The 23157-nt window shown below is 37.3% G+C and overlaps 3 protein-coding genes and 4 non-coding genes across 7 annotated transcripts; 5 read left to right on the top strand and 2 right to left on the bottom strand.

The window, feature by feature from the left end:
* Nucleotides 1-8362: 8362 nt before the first annotated feature.
* Nucleotides 8363-11054, top strand: LOC134811296 (cilia- and flagella-associated protein 410-like). Its single transcript, XM_063818071.1, has 5 exons — nucleotides 8363-8511; nucleotides 8722-8942; nucleotides 9129-9181; nucleotides 9547-9598; nucleotides 10310-11054. The coding sequence occupies exons 1-5, from the start codon at nucleotides 8366-8368 to the stop codon at nucleotides 10471-10473; spliced, it is 636 nt and encodes a 211-aa protein (XP_063674141.1). The 5' UTR covers nucleotides 8363-8365; the 3' UTR covers nucleotides 10474-11054.
* On the top strand, nucleotides 9761-9833 carry Trnav-aac (transfer RNA valine (anticodon AAC)). The gene has a single exon. It is a non-coding gene; the product is annotated as a tRNA-Val (tRNA).
* Trnav-aac (transfer RNA valine (anticodon AAC)) lies at nucleotides 9966-10038 on the bottom strand. Its single transcript has one exon. It is a non-coding gene; the product is annotated as a tRNA-Val (tRNA).
* On the top strand, nucleotides 10203-10275 carry Trnav-aac (transfer RNA valine (anticodon AAC)). Its single transcript has one exon. It is a non-coding gene; the product is annotated as a tRNA-Val (tRNA).
* An 86-nt stretch (nucleotides 11055-11140) lies between the features above and the next one.
* On the top strand, nucleotides 11141-20536 carry LOC134811295 (uncharacterized). The gene is made up of 6 exons (XM_063818070.1): nucleotides 11141-11724; nucleotides 12601-12786; nucleotides 12949-13041; nucleotides 13226-13381; nucleotides 15341-15467; nucleotides 19879-20536. Exons 1-6 carry the CDS (start codon nucleotides 11233-11235, stop codon nucleotides 19887-19889), a joined length of 1065 nt encoding a protein of 354 aa, XP_063674140.1. The 5' UTR covers nucleotides 11141-11232; the 3' UTR covers nucleotides 19890-20536.
* On the top strand, nucleotides 12067-12139 carry Trnav-aac (transfer RNA valine (anticodon AAC)). Its single transcript has one exon. It is a non-coding gene; the product is annotated as a tRNA-Val (tRNA).
* On the bottom strand, nucleotides 16058-18037 carry LOC134811957 (uncharacterized). Its single transcript, XM_063819124.1, has 6 exons — nucleotides 17979-18037; nucleotides 17593-17701; nucleotides 17355-17454; nucleotides 16998-17235; nucleotides 16508-16747; nucleotides 16058-16266 (listed from the first exon to the last, which is right to left on the bottom strand). Exons 1-6 carry the CDS (start codon nucleotides 18034-18036, stop codon nucleotides 16058-16060), a joined length of 954 nt encoding a protein of 317 aa, XP_063675194.1. The 5' UTR covers nucleotide 18037.
* Nucleotides 20537-23157: the final 2621 nt, after the last annotated feature.

Genomic DNA, 23157 nt, shown 5'->3' with positions numbered 1-23157 from the left:
TAGCTGAAGATTCGTGGCTGGATCTTGTTTTGTATTCTTGATCAGAAATTGAAGGAACTGCTGAAAGGTTTAATTAGTTAGGTACTGATTTATTTGTATCTTTAGCATGTACCAGTTTCTTGAAAATTTAGACTTTTCTTCATTTTAACAGCAAACCATGCAAATCCTCAACTCCTATCAATGTTAATTTGGTTTCAATAAAGGAAAAATACATAGATAATATTATATGACATGAGGTCGTTTTAATCATCCCTGTTGTATTGATGTAAAGGCCAATATAAAATAAGGCCTTTCATATTGATTGATTTTGATAAAGTGCTGCAAATTTCAGATTTCAAGATTTTATCTCAGTTTCACGACTATTGCAGACCTCAACTTTAATTTAGTAGTTCGTGACTAATTTTCAATCTTTTTCGATGTTTTTACAGTTATTTATTGTATGATATAAAGATAGGATAATAGCTTTTTGAAGTCAGTTAGTACAAAAAGTACCAAATATGTAAATTGTAAATGATATATTATAATAGCAACTTAATGCACGCTTGATGATTGGCATGACAGTAAATGTACTTTAATGTAGATTGTAGATTTGATAATCTTTAGAACTTTTTATCTGGCAAAATAACGTTATTTTTGACTTAATGATGAAAAAACCGGGATTTTAAAAAAATATTGTACCAATTTTGTGACAATTATCTGCTCAGTCTTATCAGTTTTAATGACGATAATATACCATACAGGTACTCACACATTTTATCATATTATAGATAATATTATAGATAATGAATCAATCAAAGAAACAATAATATTGCAATAAAATATTCTTCTTCCGTAGGTAACGTAATTATGGCAGCCCCACTGGTGCAGGTCCCGATGGATTTTGGACGACACCACATCGGATCTAGAACCCACAGTAACATGACTCTCAACTTGAAGGGTGGTGGAGAGATGAAAGTCAGTTCACTCATCCTTTCTTTCAATAGTCCTGTGATTGAACAACTCGTTTCTACCCTGGAAATAACTAGTCTTGATGTTGATGACTTTGAAGAATTAGCAGTTAGGTGTTTTGTAGATTGTGTTTACTCTGGTGGTATTGACTTGTTAGGAATGAGAGTTTTTAGGGAAGTTAATAAGATGGCTCATGTGTTTGAAGTAGAATGGCTTGTGGGAAGATGTGAGGGTTACTTCACCCAGGGTTTATCAAGATACGAGAGTTTAGACCTAGATGAGATACTCTTATTCGTGGATGAATCATGGTACACGAAAAAGGTCCTGAAAAAGGACAAGTTTTGGAATCTCATCAGAGAAATCGTTTACTACGTTGGACTGTTCGACATGGTCATTTTGAATTATACCGTAGATTTCAACACCATTCTATTATCGACACTGGATATGATCATTTCACTTGCTGGAAATCGCAATTCTTCTCTATTAAAGTTACTTCTGAAAAGTTTAACTGACTCTCAAACCCTTTCTAGCAATGCCAAATATTTGCTGCAAAGATTGGACTTAGTGCAGTGCATGCATACTGACAAGAACTTATATTTAGATTTGTTCAGTAACCTTAATGAATTAGAAGAATTGACACATGAAGATCTGAAGATGATATCAAAATTGCAAATGGAAACTTTGAGATTAAGTCAAGAATTTCAGGCAACTCACATTACTCAGGAATTACAAGAATTTGGAACTATTGGATCGTATCTGTTTCGCCCTCTTGAATCGATTGAGGCGGATAATTTTTATGATCTTCATGTTCATTTATCCAATAAAGCTTCGGTAAAGAATTTGTACATTTATTTAGACTACTTATTTACTTGGTTAGAAACTTATCAAGCTTACATTGATGCCTGGTCAGAAAGTTGGACGAGGTCAATCAGCCAATTAGCTGTAGCTCGTATCTGGAATGCTGTGTCTGGTGAATACATACAGTCGTGGGGACTCCCCGAAGAAATACTGGATCTTCTTCAAGATGATCTGTGCTCATGCCCCGAGATTGTTGACAATGAGAAAAATGGTAAATTGTGTAAACATGCCTTCGTTATAAGAGACATAGTCTTGAGTCGTAAAGCAACCCATGTTTTCACAAAAGTTTTGGGAGAGAACGCAGAAAAAGAGCCAATTCATTCAACAACTAGCATAGAAACATTGCCTCTTGAAAATGATTTTAAATGCACGCAAATAAACTACCGTGTAAAAAAAGCCTGGGATGATGATCATGAAGAAATCGAAAATGCACAAAAATCGTGCCATGTGTGCGTCTCTGCGATTAAAAATCACAAGGTCAAAGATTTATCGTTTAGCTTTAACACTTTTCGCAGACCTTCCAAATTATCAAGAAGAGCAAGCTTTTGTGAATTGATTAAGTGCCCCGATCTGTCTGGTGATGGTAATTCTTGGACACTCCGTGGTCTCGAAGATAAAATAATAGCTGAAGATTCGTGGCTAGATCTTGTTTTGTATTCTTGATCAGAAATTGAAGGAACTGCTGAAAGGTTTACTTAGTTAGGTACTGATTTATTTGTATTTTTAGCATGTACCAGTTTCTTGAAACTTTAGACTTTTCTTAATGTTAACAGCAAACCATGCAATTCCTCAACTCATATCAGTGTTAATTTGGTTTCAATAAAGGAAAGATACATAGATAATATTATATGACATGAAGTCGTTTTATTCATCCCTGTTGTATTGATATGATGATGTGAAGGCCAATATAAAATAAGGCCTTTCATATTGATTGATTTTGATAAAGTGCTGCAAATTTCAGATTTTAAGATTTTATCTCAGTTTCACGACTATTGCAGAACTCAACTTTAATTTAGTAGTTCGTGACTTATTTTTAATCTTTTTCGATGTTTTTACAGTTATTTATTGTATGATATAAAGATAGAATAATAATAGATATCGTATATTAGCTTTTTGAAGTCAGTTAGTACAAAAAGTACCAAATATGTAAATTGTAAATGATATATTATAATAGCAACTTAATGCACGCTTGATGATTGGTATGACAGTAAATGTACTGATGTAGATTGTAGATTTGATAATTTTTAGAACTTTTTATCTGGCAAAATAACGTTATTTTTGACTTCATGATGAAAAAAACCGGGATTTAAAAAACATATTTTACCAATTTAGTGACAATTATCTGCTCAGTCTTACCAGTTTTAATGATGATAATATACCATGGTACAGGTTCCCACACATTTTATCATATTATAGATAACTAGAAAGCCCGTGGTAACAGGGACGAAGCTAGTAGTCTTTTTTGAAAGAAAGTTTTAATCGCATCAAAAAATATCCATCCCAACCGAAGATACAGCCGATTTAAATATAAAACACTTTAAACACAATGTATTTACCACAAAACCGATCAAAATGACGTTAAAACAATCTTTGCACGTGCATGTATGCATTAAAACTTTAAAACACCTTTGCTATGGAACCTTTTGGTTGTTACCTAAATTCCTATTTTTCATCTAATGTGCACGTGGGCGGTCGTACATACAACAAAAACAATTCTCTGAATTATAGTAGAGATATTATAGATAATGACGTCAATCAAAGAAAAAATAATATTGCAATGAAATAACCTTCTTCCTTAGGTAACGTTATTATGGCAGCACCACTGGTGCAGGTCCCGATGGATTTTGGACGACACCACATCGGCTCTAGAACCCACAGTAACATGACTCTCAATATGAAGGGTGGTGGAGAGATGAAAGTCAGTTCACTCATCCTTTCTTTCAATAGTCCTGTGATTGAGCAACTCATTTCTACCCTCGAAATAACTAGTCTTGATGTTGATGACTTTGAAGAATTAGCAGTTAGGTGTTTTGTAGATTGTGTTTACTCTGGTGGCATTGATTTGTTAGGAATGAGAGTTTTTAGGGAAGTTAATAAGATGGCTCATGTGTTTGAAGTTGAGTGGCTTGTGGGAAGATGTGAGGGCTACTTCACCCAGGGTTTATCAAGATACGAGAGTTTAGACCTAGATGAGATACTCTTATTCGTGGATGAATCATGGTACATGAAAAAGGTCCTGAAAAAGGACAAGTTTTGGAATCTCATCAGAGAAATCGTTTACTACGTTGGACTGTTCGACATGGTCATTTTGAATTATACCGTAGATTTCAACACCATTCTATTATCGACACTGGATATGATCATTTCACTAGCTGGGAATCGCAATTCTTCTCTATTAAAGTTACTTCTGAAAAGTTTAACTGACTCTCAAACCCTTTCTAGCAATGCCAAATATTTGCTGCAAAGATTGGACTTAGTGCAGTGCATGCATACTGACAAGACCTTATATTTAGATCTCTTCAGTAATCTTAATGAATTAGAAGAATTGACACATGAAGATCTGAAGATGATATCAAAATTGCAAATGGAAACTTTGAGATTAAGTCAAGAATTTCAGGCAACTCACATTACTCAGGAATTACAAGAATTTGGAACTATTGGATCGTATCTGTTTCGCCCTCTTGAATCGATTGAGGCGGATAATTTTTATGATCTTCATGCTCATTTATCCAATAAAGCTTCGGTAAAGAATTTATACATTTATTTAGACTACTTATTTACTTGGTTAGAAACTTATCAAGCTTACATTGATGCCTGGTCAGAAAGTTGGACGAGGTCAATCAGCCAATTAGCTGTAGCTCGTGTCTGGAATGCTGTGTCTGGTGAATACATACAGTCGTGGGGACTCCCCGAGGAAATACTGGATCTTCTTCAAGATGATCTGTGCTCATGCCCCGAGATTGTTGACAATGAGAAAAATGGTAAATTGTGTAAACATGCCTTCGTTATAAGAGACATAGTCTTGAGTCGTAAAGCAACCCATGTTTTCACAAAAGTTTTGGGACAGAACGCAGAAAAAGAGCCAATTTATTCAACAACTAGCATAGAAACATTGCCTCTTGAAAATGATTTTAAATGCACGCAAATAAACTACCGTGTAAAAGAAGCCTGGGATGATGATCATGAAGAAATCGAAAATGCACAAAAATCGTGCCATGTGTGTGTCTCTGCAATTAGGAATCATAAGGTCAAAGATTTATCGTTTAGCTTTAACACTTTTCGCAGACCTTCCAAATTATCAAGAAGAGCAAGCTTTTGTGAATTGATTAAGTGCCCCGATCTGTCTGGTGATGGTAATTCTTGGACACTCCGTGGTCTCGAAGATAAAATAATAGCTGAAGATTCGTGGCTGGATCTTGTTTTGTATTCTTGATCAGAAATTGAAGGAACTGCTGAAAGGTTTACTTAGTTAGGTACTGATTTATTTGTATTTTTAGCATGTACCAGTTTCTTGAAAATTTAGACTTTTCTTAATTTTAACAGCAAATCATGCAATTCCTCAACTCCTATCAATGTTAATTTGGTTTCAATAAAGGAAAAATACATAGATAATATTATATGACATGAAGTCGTTTAAATTATCCCTGTTGTATTGATGTAAAAGCCAATATAAAATAAGGCCTTTCATATTGGTTGATTTTGATAAAGTGCTGCAAATTTCAGATTTTAAGATTTTATCTCAGTTTCACGACTATTGCAGACCTCAACTTTAATTTAGTAGTTCGTGACTAATTTTTAATCTTTTTCGATGTTTTTACAGTTATTTATTGTATGATATAAAGATAGAATAATAATAGATATCGTATATTAGCTTTTTGAAGTCAGTTAGTACAAAAAGTACCAAATATATAAATTGTAAATGATATATTATAATAGCAACTTATTGCACGCTTGAAGATTGGCATGACAGTAAATGTAATTTATTAATGTAGATTGTAGATTTGATAATTTTTAGAACTTTTTATCTGGCAAAATAACTTTATTTTTGACTTAATGATGAAAAAACCGGGATTATTGAAAAAATGTTATACCAATTTTGTGACAATTATCTGCTCAGTCTTATCAGTTTTAATGACGATAATATACCATACAGGTACTCATACATTTTATCATATTATAGATAATATTATAGATAATGAATCAATCAAAGAAACAATAATATTGCAATTAAATAATCTTCTTCCGTAGGTAACGTAATTATGGCAGCACCACTGGTGCAGGTCCCGATGGATTTTGGACGACACCACATCGGCTCTAGAACCCACAGTAACATGACTCTCAACATGAAGGGTGGTGGAGAGATGAAAGTCAGTTCACTCATTCTTTCTTTCAATAGTCCTGTGATTGAGCAACTCATTTCTACCCTGGAAATAACTAGTCTGGACGTTGATGATTTTGAAGAATTAGCAGTTAGGTGTTTTGTAGATTGTGTTTACTCTGGTGGTATTGACTTGTTAGGAATGAGGGTTTTTAGGGACGTTCATAAGATGGCTTATGTGTTTGAAGTAGAGTGGCTTGTGGGAAGATGTGAGGGCTACTTCACCCAGGGTTTATCAAGATACGAGAGTTTAGACCTAGATGAGATGCTCTTATTCGTGGATGAATCATGGTATTTTAAAAAAGGCTTAAATAAGGACAAGTTTTGGATTCTCATCAGAGAAATCGTTTACTACGTTGGACTGTTCGACAAGGTAATTTTGAATTATACCGTAGATTTCAACACCATTCTACTCTCGACACTGGATATGATCATTTCACTTGCTGGCAATCGTAATTCGACTCTATTAAGGTTACTTCTGAAAAGTTTAACTGACTCTCAAACCATTTCTAGCAATGCCAAATATTTGCTGCAAAGATTGGACTTAGTGCAGTGCATGCATACTGACAAGAACTTATATTTAGATTTGTTCAGTAACCTTAATGAATTAGAAGAATTGACACATGAAGATCTGAAGATGATATCAAAGTTGCAAATGGACACTTTGAGATCAAGCCAAGAATTTCAGGTGGCTCAAATTAGTCAGGGTAGCCAGGAATTACAAGAATTTGGCACTATTGGATCATATCTGTTTCGCCCTCTTGAATCGATTGAGGCCGATAACTTTTTTGATCTTCATGCTCAATTATCCAATAAAGCATCGGTAAAGAATTTGTACATCTATATTGATTACCTCTTCACTTGGTTAGAGACTTATCAAGTTTACATTGATGCCTGGTCAGAAAGTTGGACGAGGTCAATCAGCCAATTAGCTGTAGCTCGTGTCTGGAATGCTGTGTCTGGTGAATACATACAATCGTGGGGACTCCCCGAGGAAATACTGGATCTTCTTCAAGATAGTCTGTGTTCTTGCCCCGAGATAGTTGACAAAGAGAAACATTTTAACTCTGGTGACTATTCCTTCAGTATAAAGAATATAACCTTGAGTTGTAAAGGAAGTCACATTTTCTCGAAACGTATCGGAAGGAACCCTAAAAAGCGGCCTGTTTATTCAACAACTAGCATCGAAACTTTGCCCCTGGAAAAAGATTTTAAATGCACACAAATAAACTACGGCGTAAAAAGAGCCTGGGATAATTACCTTGATGAACAAATTGAAAATGCGCGGAAATTGTACCACTTGAGTATCTCTGCTATTCAGGATCATGAGATCAAAGCATCATTAGAAAAACCCACAACATCATCTGATATTCCAATTCTAACTTATAGTGTTGTTACCACTTATCGAGAAAAGCAAGCATTTCTGAATTGGTAAAGCGTCCGAATTTGTCTGGCGATGACGATTCTTGGATAATACGTGGTCACGAGGACAAAATAATAACACAAAATTCCAGGCTAAAAATTATTTTGTATTCTTAAATTTTTAAGAACATGTCATATCAATTTGACTTGAGTAAAAAAGAGACACGTCGATGATAGATGACAAGAGAAATCTTTTATTACCTCTGTTGATGTATAAGGCAATATAAACTACCTTTTCGGACGTTATTTGAACGGACATTATTTTGAACGGACATTATTTGGACGGACATTAAAATGAATGATAGGGCCTCCAGCGTCCAATTAATGTCCGTTAAAATTAAGTCGTTTTTAAACTTGTTCACTCTTTTTAAAGTTATTTTTGATATTGTATTAGCTTCTATTTTTTGTGATTTCTTATTTTTTATAGTGTGATTTCTTAATTTTTTATAGTGTGATTATTCTTTAAATATGTATTATACTAAATTCTTTGAAAATTTTGTGCTCAGTCTGATCAGTTTTAATGAGATGTAGGTCCCCAATTGTTCTATTATGAAGATGATGTCAATCGAAGTAAAATGTGGCACCACGATCATGACAAGCGAAAAATTTTCCTCTCAAGTATTTCCATGATGATTTCGATTAAGATTACAGTGACTTCATTAATCTGAGCAAAGCTCTTATCACTCAAGTATTTCCCATTGCTTCAACCCTAACTCTTATATCACAAACTAACAACTCTACTAATTATAATATCTAGAGATGTGTGTTTTAACAGAAGAACTTGTACTGTCCCGATGTAGAGCAACTTCTCTGGACACTATAAAACACATTAATTGCTGGGGAATGGGACTGAGTGATATCTCCATTGTCCAGTATATGACTAACTTAGAAGTTGCTACTTTCAGGTGATCCTTATATCCTTACTGAAAACTCATCCCATTTGATTTTATTTTAATCGCTGTTTAACTACTTGGTTTGTTCATGCTGAGTCCTTCTAGAAATGTCTCTGACTGTTCATTATGCCCCATTTATTGTGTTGATAATCCCAACACTTACAATACCACTCATGAAGTTAGGTCATGAAATGTATTTAACTGAATCTTATTCCCCTTCAGTGTGAACAAGATTAGTACCCTCAAATTCCTCTCGTTCTGCCCTAAACTCACCGAACTGTACATCCGAAAGAATGACTTACAATCTCTCGACGAGTTAAAGTGCTTGCAACAACTTCCTAACTTACGGATATTGTGGTTAACAGAAAACCCGCTCTGTACTGACAATTATCGTCAGTTGGTACTGGATTTGTTGCCAGGCATTGTTAAGCTAGATAATGTTGGTAAGTGCCAGTTTGTTGCTTTCTTGATTGTAAGATTGTAACCCATTTTTCTTTGATATCGTTCTGCCAACGTGGTCGGTTTAATGATTGCAACGATATTGGAGCTAATTTAGTCACTGATTTAGAACAACAACCAACTCCATTGTCGATCTTGTTCAACGTTCTAATGAAAACCTTAAATTCTAGCGATTTCCCCTAATCTCAACAGTCAAGCTTCCCTGGAGCAGAGGAGAAAGAAGGTGAGGGTCATAAGTCGTATCAAGTGCTTTCATACTAATTTATTTCTACCAGTATTCACTATGATATGATAAAGATAAGAGAGCTTTGTCGAGATTTTCCCACGCGTTAGGTCAACCGCCATACTGCCCGCGCGGACGCCGAACAGCATTTTTCTTGCCACATACGTTTTTATCATTAAATTTGCGACCAGATTGTCCCCGCGCTTCTGAGGCGCTCTGCACCGTTGGCTTCGGTTGACTGTCACATTCGACTTTTGAAATTTTAATTTTCTTAACATGAACCTGTATCAAGTATGGATAGTTTACAATCCGTTGTTACTTTCAGATAGATGCATGTCAATTACTTAATGATACATTCTCTTCAGAAATCGCAAAGACCGAAATCTGCTGCCTCCGTGGATTCCTCTTTTAGTGATGGTAAGATCGTGCCGGAAATTTGCCGTTTGATTTTCAGCTGGATGCTATGTTATCAATTGGAATTGGATTACCAAATAATCTTGAAGTCTACTTAGGTTCACAAAAATACAGTCAATAAATTTGCATGAAATTTTGGAATGAGCAAATTGTTATTTGTATGTCGGTTCGGTGGTGTAGTGGTTATCACATCTGCTTAACACGCAGAAGGTCCCGGGTTCAAAACCCGGTCGAACCTCGAAATTTTGTTTGTCTTGCTGTGACCTTTTGCAATTAAGTTGCAGCATTGATGTTAATTTTAGATCTTCTACTCCACAAAAAAAACTAATCAAACAACCAAACGCGTTTGGATTATTTATACAAAATTACGAGGTTCGACCGGGTTTTGAACCCGGGACCTTCTGCGTGTTAAGCAGATGTGATAACCACTACACCACCGAACCGACATCCAATGCTCGTTTATTTTCTGACAAATCTGCCGGGATTGTCAAAACATTCAGTATTAATTTCTAATGTAAATGTACTCATTCATATCATTTATGAATATATACTGAATGTTTTGTCAGTTCCGGCGATTTTTGGAGAAACTAAACAAAGTTTCGATGTCGGTTCGGTGGTGTAGTGGTTATCACATCTGCTTAACACGCAGAAGGTCCCGGGTTCAAAACCCGGTCGAACCTCGAAATTTTGTTAATTAAACATCCTTTATTTCAGCTGAGTCCATTATAAGAAAATCGGTGGAGACCCCCATTATTAACGCTATAACGGCTCTTCTACCGAGTCTAGATGTGGAGGGCTTGTACGTGGTACGGGGTGTCATTGACAGGAAGATTCGGAACGCAGAACGATCGGAACCAGATTCAGTTTCCGCCAGTTAAATGACAAGGAACAGTGAAGCAGGCTTTAGTGAGGAATAAGGCATCAGATATTAGATAGTTCCAGATAACCTTCATATTTTTAATTCAGATATTAGTTTCAGTTTTGTTCTCTCTAATAGTTAAAAATAACTGTGTGTAAAGTGTAATGTTGGTTGTGTCACATGTCTGTGAGGGGATCTTTAAAATTTAAAATTTAAATTCTGCAGTGCAGTAGTAGCTCGTGACCAAATTCATCTCTGTAACGAAAGTTTTGATGTTAGCTTTGATCAATTCAAATTTATTGTACATTCCAGCCTACTGTCCGTAATCATTAAACCTTTAAAAAATGAAAAATAGTATAAAATCAGAATTAAGTGTCAGATGATACTTAGGAAGTTTATATTTCAGCATATTTCAGACTATTGTATTATATTGCAGTTTATATTCACCATATTATAATATATGTATATTGTTAACACATTTTATGATTTAAGCAAACAAATAAATGTATTATCATATTTTATAATAACATTAAATAATTATCATATTTGACCACAGATCCTATTGTACAAAGATGTATAGTGTATACATGAAAGTTTGATAAAATTAGTTACCGAGTTTCATTTTACTGTACACCCATCCAAATTTGTAATCATCTATACCAATTAGTTAGCTGGTTCTACTCTTCAAACACGTGAATTGTTTTTACTTGACAGTTGGCACCCGTAACCAACTCCACTGTTTCTACCTAACCCTTCACTTCCCATTACAGCCAGGAAAATGTCCCGCATAACCCTTCTCCTCCGACTACGAGCTAGATTGGTGGAGAGATGTGTGCACCACACCTCCAGTACCTCCCTCACTTCCAGGCTACTTCACACCACCCCTGCTGTGTTCAAAGTGTCAGGGCCACAAAGGAAAAGGTTCGCTGAGGAGCTGCAACAACAGATGAAGAGGGATGAACTGTTAGGGAGCGGGAAAGGGAAACTGGACTTTGATAAGGTTCCAATGGAGGAGCAAGATATGAGGTCACGTGATGAGGGTACAGTTGAGGAGGAGGAACAATCTCAACCACTAGAACTGTCTGCTCTAGTAGAACTAGATCTGAGCGAGTCTGACCTCAGTCACTCTGAATCTGAAGCTCAGATACATAGTGAATCAGCGGTCAGCTCTGTGGAGGAACATTCTGACGGAGTCCCAGTTAACATCATGGGAGATCTGGAGTCCCTCTTCTCGGATGTTGCTCCTCCCGAACCTGTGGTACCCGAACAGGTCAGTCAGTGGTAGATAAGATTCTAGAGATTTGTAACTCTGCTAGTTTACCTTAAAAGATTTCAGCTTATTTTGTATACTGAACGGGAGAGGAGGAGGATTAGTAATTGTAAGACCTGATTTGAGCAGAAATGGGTATAATCTTTCTTCTCAAATTTAAATCATTGTTATACAACTTGACATCACGATTTATGTTACATACTGTATTACGAGTCGTATTATATTGTGAGTCTCTTCCATTGTATAAGATGGTACTTGTGATTAAATGTGTACAAAAAATGCAAAGATTGCGAATTTGCATGTGATTTCTCGACAGGGGAAATATTTTTATAGATGTCGGTCGGTTTGGTGGTGTAGTGGTTATCACATCTGCTTAACACGCAGAAGGTCCCGGGTTCAAAACCCGGTCGAACCTCGATCTTTTGCTGGCTACCCTTTAATCGTCCATCTACATATTAATATTATAAAGTGACAAACATCTTCCAGGATAAATTCCCATGCTAGAAACGGTTCGCTTATTCCTAATTTAATACTCTGGTTATGTTGAATTTATATTTTGCAAATATTCGAGATGTCTGGTTTTTACGAAGACCAAGCATTTAAGCCTGAAAGTTAACCAATTTTTTTGAAACTTTGACGATTTAAGAATTTGGGAATTGCAGTTCTCTAGTTTGAAAATTATACGTTAAATAATTAAATAGTAAATGAACTTCAAGATTATAAAATCTTCGGCGTATTAGGCGATCAACGGAATAAAATGAAACTGTCACTAAATATTCGTGCAGGCCGATACCCATTAAACCTCCAATAGTCCAATGTTCACGACTGAGAAGCCTGAAAGTTCTGTAAAATTATAACGTGGCTCTACTTTCGCAGGAAGGGGTCGTGGAGTCTCTAGGAAGTGAGGTGGATTACAATATCTACTACAACACAGTAGAGGGTGACAGGCAGGTGATGGAGGAGAAAGCGCTAGGTTTACGGGACCTGGACAGCGGCATTCCTCTTGACCACGTGGTACAGTTCGTCAGGGATTACAAGTGCTTCGATACTGAAGTCATCCAGGTATTACATTTGAAACACCCTGTACATCTCACCAGTATATCCTCGCTTCGACATTTCAGTCCACTTAAAATAAATAATCGTTAAATATTTACACCGTGTTTTAAGTAGATTATATAATAATAACAATAACACCCAGCCCAGCCCCTAAATAACATGTTTCAGGCAAGGAAGGGAATGTATGTGGAGCACGTGATCATAACATCAGTACACAATACGAAGCACCTGAAGGATGCATCAAGATCCTTCTTCAAGATGGTTTGTTACTATGGTTACTCAGTACTCACTTATATTATTGGGAAATATGTAGGGTTAAATTATCACCCGAATTCGCTCTGAAAACTGAATCTACTTGATACTAACTAGCAGCAACCCGTCTAACCCTAAAGTGGTGTCAAGAGACAGCAATATTTATTTATTTTTTCAAAAATAACCCTAACAGTGTCGTGACGACTACGACATGGCCATGAACCAGCACAATGAGAAAGATAACACCGGACACACGTGGAAAGCATATGATGTGGGCCACACCATGCTCCACTTCTTTCTACCCGTTCAGCGCGCTAAGTTTAACTTGGAGTCTTTCTGGCTGGGACAGGTTAGTCTGAGGTTTACAATTTAATAGATTTACGTTTTTTACATACAAGAAAAAAGTACAGTTACCAATTTGTTCAAGTGTCCTAAAAACTTGTCCTCCATGCCAGCAGCTACTAGGAGTACCTCTAAATGCTCCTGACCTTCAGAGGAATTAAGAAATTATCTAAACGGGCTATACTTCTAGAGTGTAATAAATTACATGTTCTGGTTCAAGAAAGCACGATTACGCAAATGAGGCTTGATTTAGGGTCCTATGTTCTGTGTGTGCCATGTTGAGTTTCCCTGCTGCTGATTTGCGGCTTTCGTACCTTTGTGTTAGGGAGGCGATAAGAGATGACAAACGACACTCATTTTGAACCAAACCCCAGAAATGATCGGGTTTTAGGAAGCATTTTCATAATCCTCTTCACTCTGGGAACTATAGGGAATATTCTAGCTTTTCTCTACTTCTGGCCCAACCGACGCAAATCACTGCCCGACAAACTCTACATCACCATTGTCTCCCTGGATGCTGTGACTTGTGCCACAACGATCCCCGTGTTAGTGTCCCTGTTCCACGGACGAGATGCTGTGTTGTTCTCAAGTTTATTAACCTGCGGGTCATGGACTGTCATTGCTAACTTCTCCCTACGTATGTCTATGTTTCTGGTTGTTATATTGAGTGTTACCAGAAGTGTAGCCATTGTCTGGCCCCATATCAGTAAGAATATCCGGACATCCAGAGTTGTGATTGTGACTGCAGGATATGCTGCTTGGTTACTGGTAAGTGAAGGTATTTTTCTGGTTTTGGGATGGCTCCTACCTCGATACCGAACGGACATATCAAGTTGCAACTACATTTACTCAGAAGAAATGCCAGTTTGGGCTCAAGTGTTTGATTCAATCTCAGTTCAAATCCAAATATTCGTACCCTCAGTTATAGTTCTTGTCAGCTTCCTCGCTGGAACTTTAACTCTTTTAAGAAAGAGACATTCCCTCTTGTCGAGCAAGGACATTGACAAGAAAAAAAGGTCTAGATTTCGCCAGGTTTCCAACACGATCTCCATCTTCAGCGCCCTCTTCCTCGTCTGCAACATCCCAGTCTTCGTCGAGTACTCGATACGAGTCCTCAGTTACTACATCCCATCGTTTAATAACAAAGTGGGTAGTGTTATATACGTGAGGCTGGCTGGTTACGGAGAGTTGCTCCTAACCTATCTTCCTGTCATCCTAAATGCTGCTCTGAACCCTTGTTTGTACATGTTGAGGATGCCCCGGTACCAGGTGGAGGTGTTACGCTGGAACCACAGTTTTGTGATACTGGCAAGTACTGCGGTAAGGCGTGCTAGGTCAAGTTTGTAGTTCCATGTTTCTGAGATCAGGAGTGGGTCAAGGATGAGCAGCGAGATAGCTGTAGATGAGACAGAAGTCAAATTGCAAATGCGCTAAGCAAGGTCGCAAAAATAGTGAAAATTTCTGTCATGACGCCGCCGCTGCCCTTTTCGCCAAGACACTGCGAATTTTCAGATTCAAAAGATATAATAGTAAAAACAACTATCTATTTGGTCATCCTGTTAATATTTTTGCTTCTATTGTATGACTGTGAATATATGTCTTCTAAATGGCCTTCAGAGTATGCACTGGTGTCCTCGTTGGGAATATATAAAATCAGAATCTTGCTAATAACCGTATGTCCCCTACTTTCTTTACTATCCACGCTGCATAAAAGCAGGCGACAATAGTATTTAAATTATCAGTGATGATGTTGATTTTATTGAGTTATTTTGTATTATCTGATCTACGGTAAACTGTTCTTCACTGTGCTCAATGATCAATCCTACTTAATCTAAATTTAACGTTGTTGTTGAGCTGGAATCCGATGGTCAACTTTTCCCGAAACTTTCCCCTAACATAATGTAAGCTTTAATAAGTTGTAAAGTTCATATTAGCGTTTCTCCAGTACAAGTTGCTCATATCCCAGGACGCTGAGTACGAAGACGCAGAGCAGGAAGAGGACCGCTACACGTCAGACCTTTTAGAGGGACTCTTTCCTGATGAGGACTTCACCAGACTTGGCAAACCTTTCGAGCTTATCAGGGACAGCAGAGGTTAGAAACTTCATTTTGACACTTTTTACACCATCCTCCACAGCACCATTCACTCTGATTTCACCGGCAACCTTCCCCAGGGTTGCCACACCCCAGAGGTAGGCAGAGCATCTCAATGCTCTCCTCTCGTGGGCTATCTTGGTGAAGGTGAGAAACTTGGTTATATAAAGTTGTGATGTCATCATGCAGCACTGAGAAGTGAGAGGACTTCTTGGGCTTTCACTTTTCACTATATTTTGCGTATTTGTAAGACTTAAGTCTTAAAACAGCTTGGATGTTTGGTTAAGCTTGGGTGTTTAGATAAGATGAACATATTATCAATGTATTCATCTATATCAATCATAATATCTCACAATATGTTAAAATATGCAAATATCTTGACGACAGATGAATTGAGAGTTGTGAAACAATCTATACATACATACAAAGACGATTCTTTGAATTATAAGTATAAGAGAAGATATTAAGATAATATAAATCTTAGCTCTTTTATTGTATGTAATTTGCAAAATGCAATAATTGTCCCAACCCAGCCCCATGGGAAGGAACAATTATTGCATATCTCAAATGTTAGGACTTAAGTCAATCAGTCAGTTAGTTGATTTGTACCTAATTTCATTCACTAAGTTCTTGCTATCCCTACCTATTTTAGAGCAAGATGAGGAACCAGCAGCACTGAATTTCCCTGCTTCGCATTCAGAACACTCAGCTTTTCGTCCCATTTTTGCGTTGAAAGTTCCTGGCGGACATTCTTTGCATTGTTCTGTTTCAGAATCCATATAATTCCCAGGAGTACACTCTGAAAATACAGAGTTTAACATAATCACTGTTAACCTTGCACTTTTTGTATTTAAAGAAAAAAGATGTTTCATTCGAATTATATTATTTTATCACCTGTACTTTAAATGTGATAATTTTATTGCTATTTTTGCTGTTAACAATTTGTTATCATTCACAGTTTTGGAGACAAACTTGCGCCGATTAGGTCTAAGATTATTCTCAAAAGTCAGCAACAGCTTTTAAAATATTACTACGTGTACCGGTGGTTTTTCTGCAAAAAGCGTAGTCTTCGTAATTTTGGGATTTACTAGGCATCGCTATTTTGTTGAGATTACAGAGTTTTGCAGTGTTGCTATGTTCAAAAGAGAGACAGAGAGGCAGAGCGTCACATCTGTTAGCACATTCCTCTCTCAAACCGATCACCAACATACTTCCCAGTTCTGCTGTGCCCCAGCCTTTAATATCCCCCACTTCTAGGGAGTATCCTACAGGACAAACGTCTGAAATTTGGATGAGTGAAGTGTCTAAAAATCAATCACATGCCCGGGAGGTCGGGAATAGAGCCTTATAGCCGTATAGCACTTTGTGTTTTATATCTCCACCGCACCGGTTTGAGATTGTGGGGATTCTTGACAACGCAAGTAGCTTTTTACAAACGACTAAAAAATAAATGTAAGTCTACAGGTAGGTCCGAGGTCGAAATATATATTGTTTGCCAGTAAACTGTAAGGACTAAGGCTTCTAGCTCACCTATTTCTCGATAGACTTTAACCTCTGCAAGTTGTAGAACTTCGCTGCCTCCCTGAATCTGAACGCTCGATCCTTCTTCTTCCAGATTGGCGAGTATATAGATATTTGTTCCTGCCACGTATTGAATAGTGCCGACTTTAACCGCTTCCTCGTAGTCTCCTCCGGTCATACCGACACCAACCCAAACCGTCACTCCTTCGATTTTATGGGCATATTCCGGTTTCACTCTGTTGTATACCTTATTTGAACGTTTTGTTTTATTGTTAGATCATAATTCATTCGGTGCGATTTTTTGAAGGGCTATGACGTAGATTTGATATGAATTAAGTATAAAACGGATTTGGTTGTATATTTTACCTTAATTTCACGAATAACGATGATTCTTGGAAGTGTAAGAAGCCACCACGCAGCTTTTCCTGCTGTGGCCGTTCTACTGAAGTCCCAAGCTGGCGCGTCTCTAAAAAAGCATCATGAAATGACATGAAATATATACGCTGTTATAGGAATTAGGACACGACATATAATACTAAAGAAGTCAGTAGGTGACATCAAAACAAATTTCGATGATTTTTAAGTACTAATATTAACAGCTTACAGTCCATTTGAGATTCCATCAATTGCTCTTGAAGCTAAGAACTTGGTAGACCAAACTTGGTAGCTATCGATTTGCTCTGCAGTACCTTCACGAGCGATGTTCTTCAGATCTAAAAGGAGTAATCTGTGTTTTAAGTTTTCTTCAATTTACAGTTTGAATTTCCATTAGATAGATACGAATGGTAAAATAGCACATTTTCTATCAGTATGATTTACCAATCTTCTATTATTGATTTATCAAAGGATAGGGGTACAATGTTTAACACTTTTTATACACTACTTAAGGTTCGTTAGTCATGTCCTGGTCAGGAGTTCCTTTCATATACTAATACTAATAGAACTATTTGTTAAATCATCACAGCATCCCAAACTCCCATTAAAACTTACCACAGAGAGACTGTTCCATAAAAAGAAGAACCAATAATCGGGACATTAACTTCGTCATTGTGCCTGGATAAGAAACGATTTTGAATTGAACAGTTCATTAAATTAAAGAGACAGATTTTGGCCATTTTAATCCCCCACCCCCAAATGTCTGTTGTGTTGGAATTAAAAACTCTCTCCCCTAATATGTGAACGATTCCGGGGACGATCCCTAACAACTATAAATTAAAACACAGTACTCAGTCGGATGGTAAGAAATTATATAATATAGTGTTCCTGCTGTAACAGGTATAATATAAGTATAACGGCTAAGAAGTGTTCCTCAGTATAGAAAATAAAGGCTATAAACCCTTCTTAATATTATTTACTGGTTATTAATAACACAAACCAACAGGAAACTAGAAAATCTGAGAGAGCTAGGCAGAGAAAACAATAGGAGAGCGACAATCTCTGGATTTGCCGTTCTCCTTTTAGCTTTCAGTGGTTTACAAATGTCCCATTGTTAATCGCAGCTTAATCGTTGGTTAACCGAGAGAATCCTTGCGCGTGAGGCACATTATAGCTCATACACTTGTAATGAGGCAGGAGAGACTGAGAGAGAAATATATGTAGTTGTACGAGGTACGAGCCCGTAGAAGCGTAGAGCATGTCTCTCATTATAAAATGAGATGCTTACCTGCTGTGTTTTGTCGTACTCTGCTCTTCGCTCAAGTTCGATCAGTTAAGGTTAGGATTGCCTCGATCTTTCGGTTTCAGCCCTAGGTCAAGAGCTGTAGAACCGAAGGATCAAAATATATGTTGCTTGTTGCTTGCATTCTAACCTATAAAACATCGATTTTGAGGGATAAGGAAGTGTTTATAGGTTCTGAAACCTAGCTAAATCGATTTTTCGTGCAATTTTAGGTTAGAAACGGTCATCAAAATGAGTTAATAAGAAGGTCGATTTCTCGGTTATTTTTGAGCTTTCGTTCAGAAAATAATTCGGGGTCCTCAAAGGGGGGTAACAAGAAGGCGTTACATGTGTTACAAGCCTTCTATAATACAAAATATGTAACACCTCCTCAGCCTCCTGAACATGTGTTCCACCTAAAATGTAAACAAACAATGATCACCTCCTCAGCCTCCTGAACATGTGTTCCCTATTAATGTAAACAAACAATGATCACCTCCCCGCCAGTATCCACATCTATTGTTCCTGCTGAAATTATCACCCTGTCACAAAGTGGGTAATGGTGTTAAGGTCCCACTCGTATGTATATTCATTGCAGCTTGAGCTGCTCTCTGTCCATCTCTCAGAAGATAAGCACCTCACATGTCAAGTACTACCTGGCTATTGTAGTTTTATCGAGAGTGTGTGAGGCACGAAGAGAGAGAAATGCATTGTATTTGTCTGAGAGGGCTTGCTCGTGTTAAGGAACCCACCTTATTACGTTAATAGTACTACCAAGGTAGCCAGTAGCCACAAAGCGGGTGTCTGTTAGGGTCACCTTCGCATAGAAATTCGTTGCAGCGTGAGCCCCACTGCGCTGCCAGATTACACGTAGGCAGAAAGAGAAGAGATTTCAATGGGCAATATAAAGCAGCAGCTGTATATTAAAGAGTATGGCAAGTGAACTTTGCGGCGTTACATTTACACTTGCACCGCCTCCGCACTTTAATCCTCGACTATTAGGCTCTGAAAGTAGGAATTCAGTTATAATGGATGAGGAACGGTGCCTTTTTCAGGGCTCGGAAAATGTGGTCGTGGAGCTAATTTATGATGATTTAGTTTACGTCCGAAATATTTTTTCCAATGTTAATTACCAATATTAATAACTTTACCAATAATTAGGTCAATAATCTGACCAAATTCCAAACGTATCTTAGTTGTAGCTGACATTCTCTGACTTGTTTACCATTTCAGATGTTAAGTAGTGTATCGTTTGTGATAAGACGATGAAAGATTGGATCACCTTGAGCCACTATCTGCCTTCAAACCAGTCACCAGACTACAGTTGGCATGACTAGAATTAGAGACCAGAGAGATAGAGAGAGAAAACTGGACTCCTAGGTGAGCCTCAACAAATTACAGACATGCTCCGGGTTCCTTTCTAATGCAGTCAAAACTAGGAAGGAACAAATAAGGATAGAATGTTTGTGTCAACAGGATATCAATCAATTGTTTGTGGTCGACTTTATTGTGAAATGAATTATTGTTCATTTAGTTTGTAACATGACTAAAGAGTTTTCAAAAAGATGTATTTTAGTTTTTCGAAAAGTATATTTCAACACAAAATGGGTAACAAGCGAATAAACTGCAATCAATAATTTAATAGTATATGTATAACTATAACTCTAGCCATTACGTGTGTCCACTGTCCACAAGCCACATTCTTGAGTTAATTTTCAGCAGAAGCCGAACTGTCCTCAACTCTTTGACACGTGTCATATTTGAACCTACAAATTGTAGGTTAACTGCCAACAAGCCACTAAAGCGACTGGTATCATTTTCAAAGTTTGACAATAGCATATTTGAAGAGCTTCGGAGTAATAAAATTTGTGAAAAAATATGTGTTTCTAGAGCAAAACGTGCGTATAGCTTAGCAAAATAACGTCAGCGGGTACCTATGTTATATTTATAAAATTATAACGTCACTGCAATCCCTAACACGTTTGTCCTTTTCTTTGCTTTCTGTTTATCTTCTTCATTCGCAGTACTCCGGGTAAGCTGGGATATTTGTTCTCTGGGTAGTTACCATTATATTATTGGGTGGTCTGAATGGTGTCAGAAGCTTACAACGACTCTCCACTTTATCCAGATTATCAGTACCACCTTCTTGTAAAGCTGACTGTAAAATACAGGATTCAAGAAGCTGTATATCGGGATCATTACTAGTGCGAACACCTCAAACACCATAGGCGCAGGTTATCCTAGCAAACCTTACTGGCTGGCCGTGTTACTACTACTAGAGGTGGTCTAATTTAAACAGACGGTTTGAGCTCGCACGTGACATTAAGTTATTTGCACGCGTGGCACATTCCAATGTTCAAGCAGCTAGCACGTGACACAATTCAGCCAATCAGAGTACAGAAATCCGCAAAGTTAAAGTTGCAAACTTTTGATCAGCCTTGATACATGTTTTGTATGCCTTCGGCGGCGCGCGCTTCGCGCGAGAAAAGTGGCATGCAACGTATGTCAAGATCAGCCCAAAATGAGACTTTTCTGGAGATTTTGAGATAACTCAAAATCTACAATTTCCCTAATTTTCCTCCTGGGGAGGAAACGTTACTTTTACAAAACGAACATTTAAAAACCGGAAGTCGCTATCTCTTTTACTTTTGAAGTTAAGCCCCAGCCAGTAAGATTTCCTGGGAACAAGTACTTAAATGTAACTAGACTGTGCTAAACTTGTCAAGAATATGTAACTTGATCGAACCTTATAGGTCGAACGGGACATAACATGTCCAAAAGCTATGTTTTAGGTGTTCTATTTAACTATTTGTAGCTATACTAGTGGTCTCCTGAACTCGTATATGAATTTTCATCCAGATTATACTAAAAATGACTGAGTTATGAGCCAAAACCTATATGTCCATATTTGGGCATGTGATAAATTTTGGCCAATAAATTGGTCAAATATCAATATGTTTTTGAATGAGACTAACGTTATAAATATATGAAAGGTAAGCCTAAACTACATATTCTCTGTGAGTTATAGCTTTATATCATGGACATGAAATTATGTCGGACCGACCTACCTTAGTACACAATATTTATACATCACAATATTTATACGAATTCCGATTTTTCGTATAAAATTTATGTCGTATAAAATTTATGGGTTATAAATTTTGTGTCGTATAAATTTTCCATTCTCAAGCCGTATGTTGATCAAGTTATCAAGAAACTAGGACTCCTAGAAAATCAAAAGGCACTCTTAATATGGGATGATTTCCGTGGTCATACTGCATCTAAAGTACAGAACCTATTGCCATCATTGAATATAGTTGCTAGTGATGTACCTAAGAACCTCACCCATTTGCTTTCTCCTCTTGATCTGACGGTAAACCGTACATTGAAACGAATCGAGCAAGATGACAGTGCAGAATATATCAGTGCTGAGATTATTAGATGTCTTCAGATTTCTCCGCGAATAGATGACATTAAAGTTAACACAGGAAAGCCTATTCTACGAAATTTGCACGCAAAGACTATCACGAAAGCGTTTGCTTACTTTCAGGGACCAGAAGGCAAACAAAACATTCTGCAAGGGTGGAAAGCTGCAGGAATTTGGAAAGCAGTAAAATCATTAAGAGACGCACAGAACATAATGGACACTAATGGCTTAGTGGATCCGTTTTCTCGTCTTACACTGATTGATTAATTTCTATATTTCTATTCTCTAGTCACTAAACGGATTTTTTTCTGTTCTTTGGGAGATTGATGCAATCGTATAAAATTAATGCCGATTAAAAAATATCCGTACAAAACTCGTGACGTACAAATATTCTGTACTAAGGTAATTACATGTTCGTGACAGCAGACAGTGACACTGCACTGACTAGACAGTAAATGTATTATTGCGCTCCCACTATAAATCGCTCGCCCAAATTTTAAGAAAATTCTTGTGAAAAGGCCCTGAAGGTACTATAGATAAAATCTGTCCCGGTGTATTTTTGGACGCTGATTCCGAATCACCCCTCATATCATGCCTTATCATGACGTAAGGCAAAAATGCTTCCCTGGAAATTTATGGGCAAAAAACTGTTTTGGTCACGTGACACGCTAGTAAAACACGAATTTGATTATTTAGGCCTTTAGGGGTTGAATTTGGTTGTTTAGGGTTGTGGTTAGGGTTATGGGTAGCTTTGGGTTTATGGTTACTGTTACTGTTAGGGTTAGGGGTCGTTCACATATTACGTAATCAATATTTTGGCAATTTTTACCCTCCCCCCCTCTAGTAATCAACCGTAATCAAGACCGAACCCCCCCCCCCCCCCCTATAATTATATTACGTAATCAAGGTTTAAGTTTAACCCCCCCCCCCCCCCCCCCCCCCCCCCCGTAATCAAGCCATTGTTAAGCCATTTATTTATTAAAAGGCTATCACACCGGATTAATGAATGAAATAATCGCAAAGCACTTACTCGCGCTCAGCCTGTCATTCCGCCGAATCTCTATTCTATGTTTATGAACATTATA

The sequence above is a fragment of the Bolinopsis microptera genome, chromosome 2 (genome assembly GCF_026151205.1).
Source record: "Bolinopsis microptera isolate Bmic1 chromosome 2, MBARI_Bmic_1.0, whole genome shotgun sequence".
NCBI classification, from domain to species: Eukaryota; Metazoa; Ctenophora; class Tentaculata; order Lobata; family Bolinopsidae; genus Bolinopsis; species Bolinopsis microptera.
The sequence above is the reverse complement of the archived record's forward strand: the minus strand, read 5'-3'. Positions and strand labels throughout refer to the sequence as shown.

What these genes read in the sequence shown, in the direction of transcription:
- LOC134811296 (XM_063818071.1), top strand. Translation starts at nt 8,366, where the DNA reads ATGTGTGTTTTAACAGAAGAACTTGTACTGTCCCGATGTAGAGCAACT. An exon ending in TGGAGCAGAGGAGAAAGAAG is followed by an intron (nt 9,182 to 9,546) that starts GTGAGGGTCATA and finishes CATTCTCTTCAG; the next exon opens with AAATCGCAAAGACCGAAATC. An exon ending in GGATTCCTCTTTTAGTGATG is followed by an intron (nt 9,599 to 10,309) that starts GTAAGATCGTGC and finishes CCTTTATTTCAG; the next exon opens with CTGAGTCCATTATAAGAAAA.
- LOC134811957 (XM_063819124.1), bottom strand. Translation starts at nt 18,036, where the DNA reads ATGACGAAGTTAATGTCCCGATTATTGGTTCTTCTTTTTATGGAACAG. An exon ending in TAAAGTCTATCGAGAAATAG is followed by an intron (nt 16,748 to 16,997) that starts GTGAGCTAGAAG and finishes TCCAAATTTCAG; the next exon opens with ACGTTTGTCCTGTAGGATAC. An exon ending in TTTTTGCAGAAAAACCACCG is followed by an intron (nt 16,267 to 16,507) that starts GTACACGTAGTA and finishes CTGTATTTTCAG; the next exon opens with AGTGTACTCCTGGGAATTAT.
- LOC134811295 (XM_063818070.1), top strand. Translation starts at nt 11,233, where the DNA reads ATGTCCCGCATAACCCTTCTCCTCCGACTACGAGCTAGATTGGTGGAG. An exon ending in AACCTGTGGTACCCGAACAG is followed by an intron (nt 11,725 to 12,600) that starts GTCAGTCAGTGG and finishes CTACTTTCGCAG; the next exon opens with GAAGGGGTCGTGGAGTCTCT. An exon ending in TCGATACTGAAGTCATCCAG is followed by an intron (nt 12,787 to 12,948) that starts GTATTACATTTG and finishes AACATGTTTCAG; the next exon opens with GCAAGGAAGGGAATGTATGT.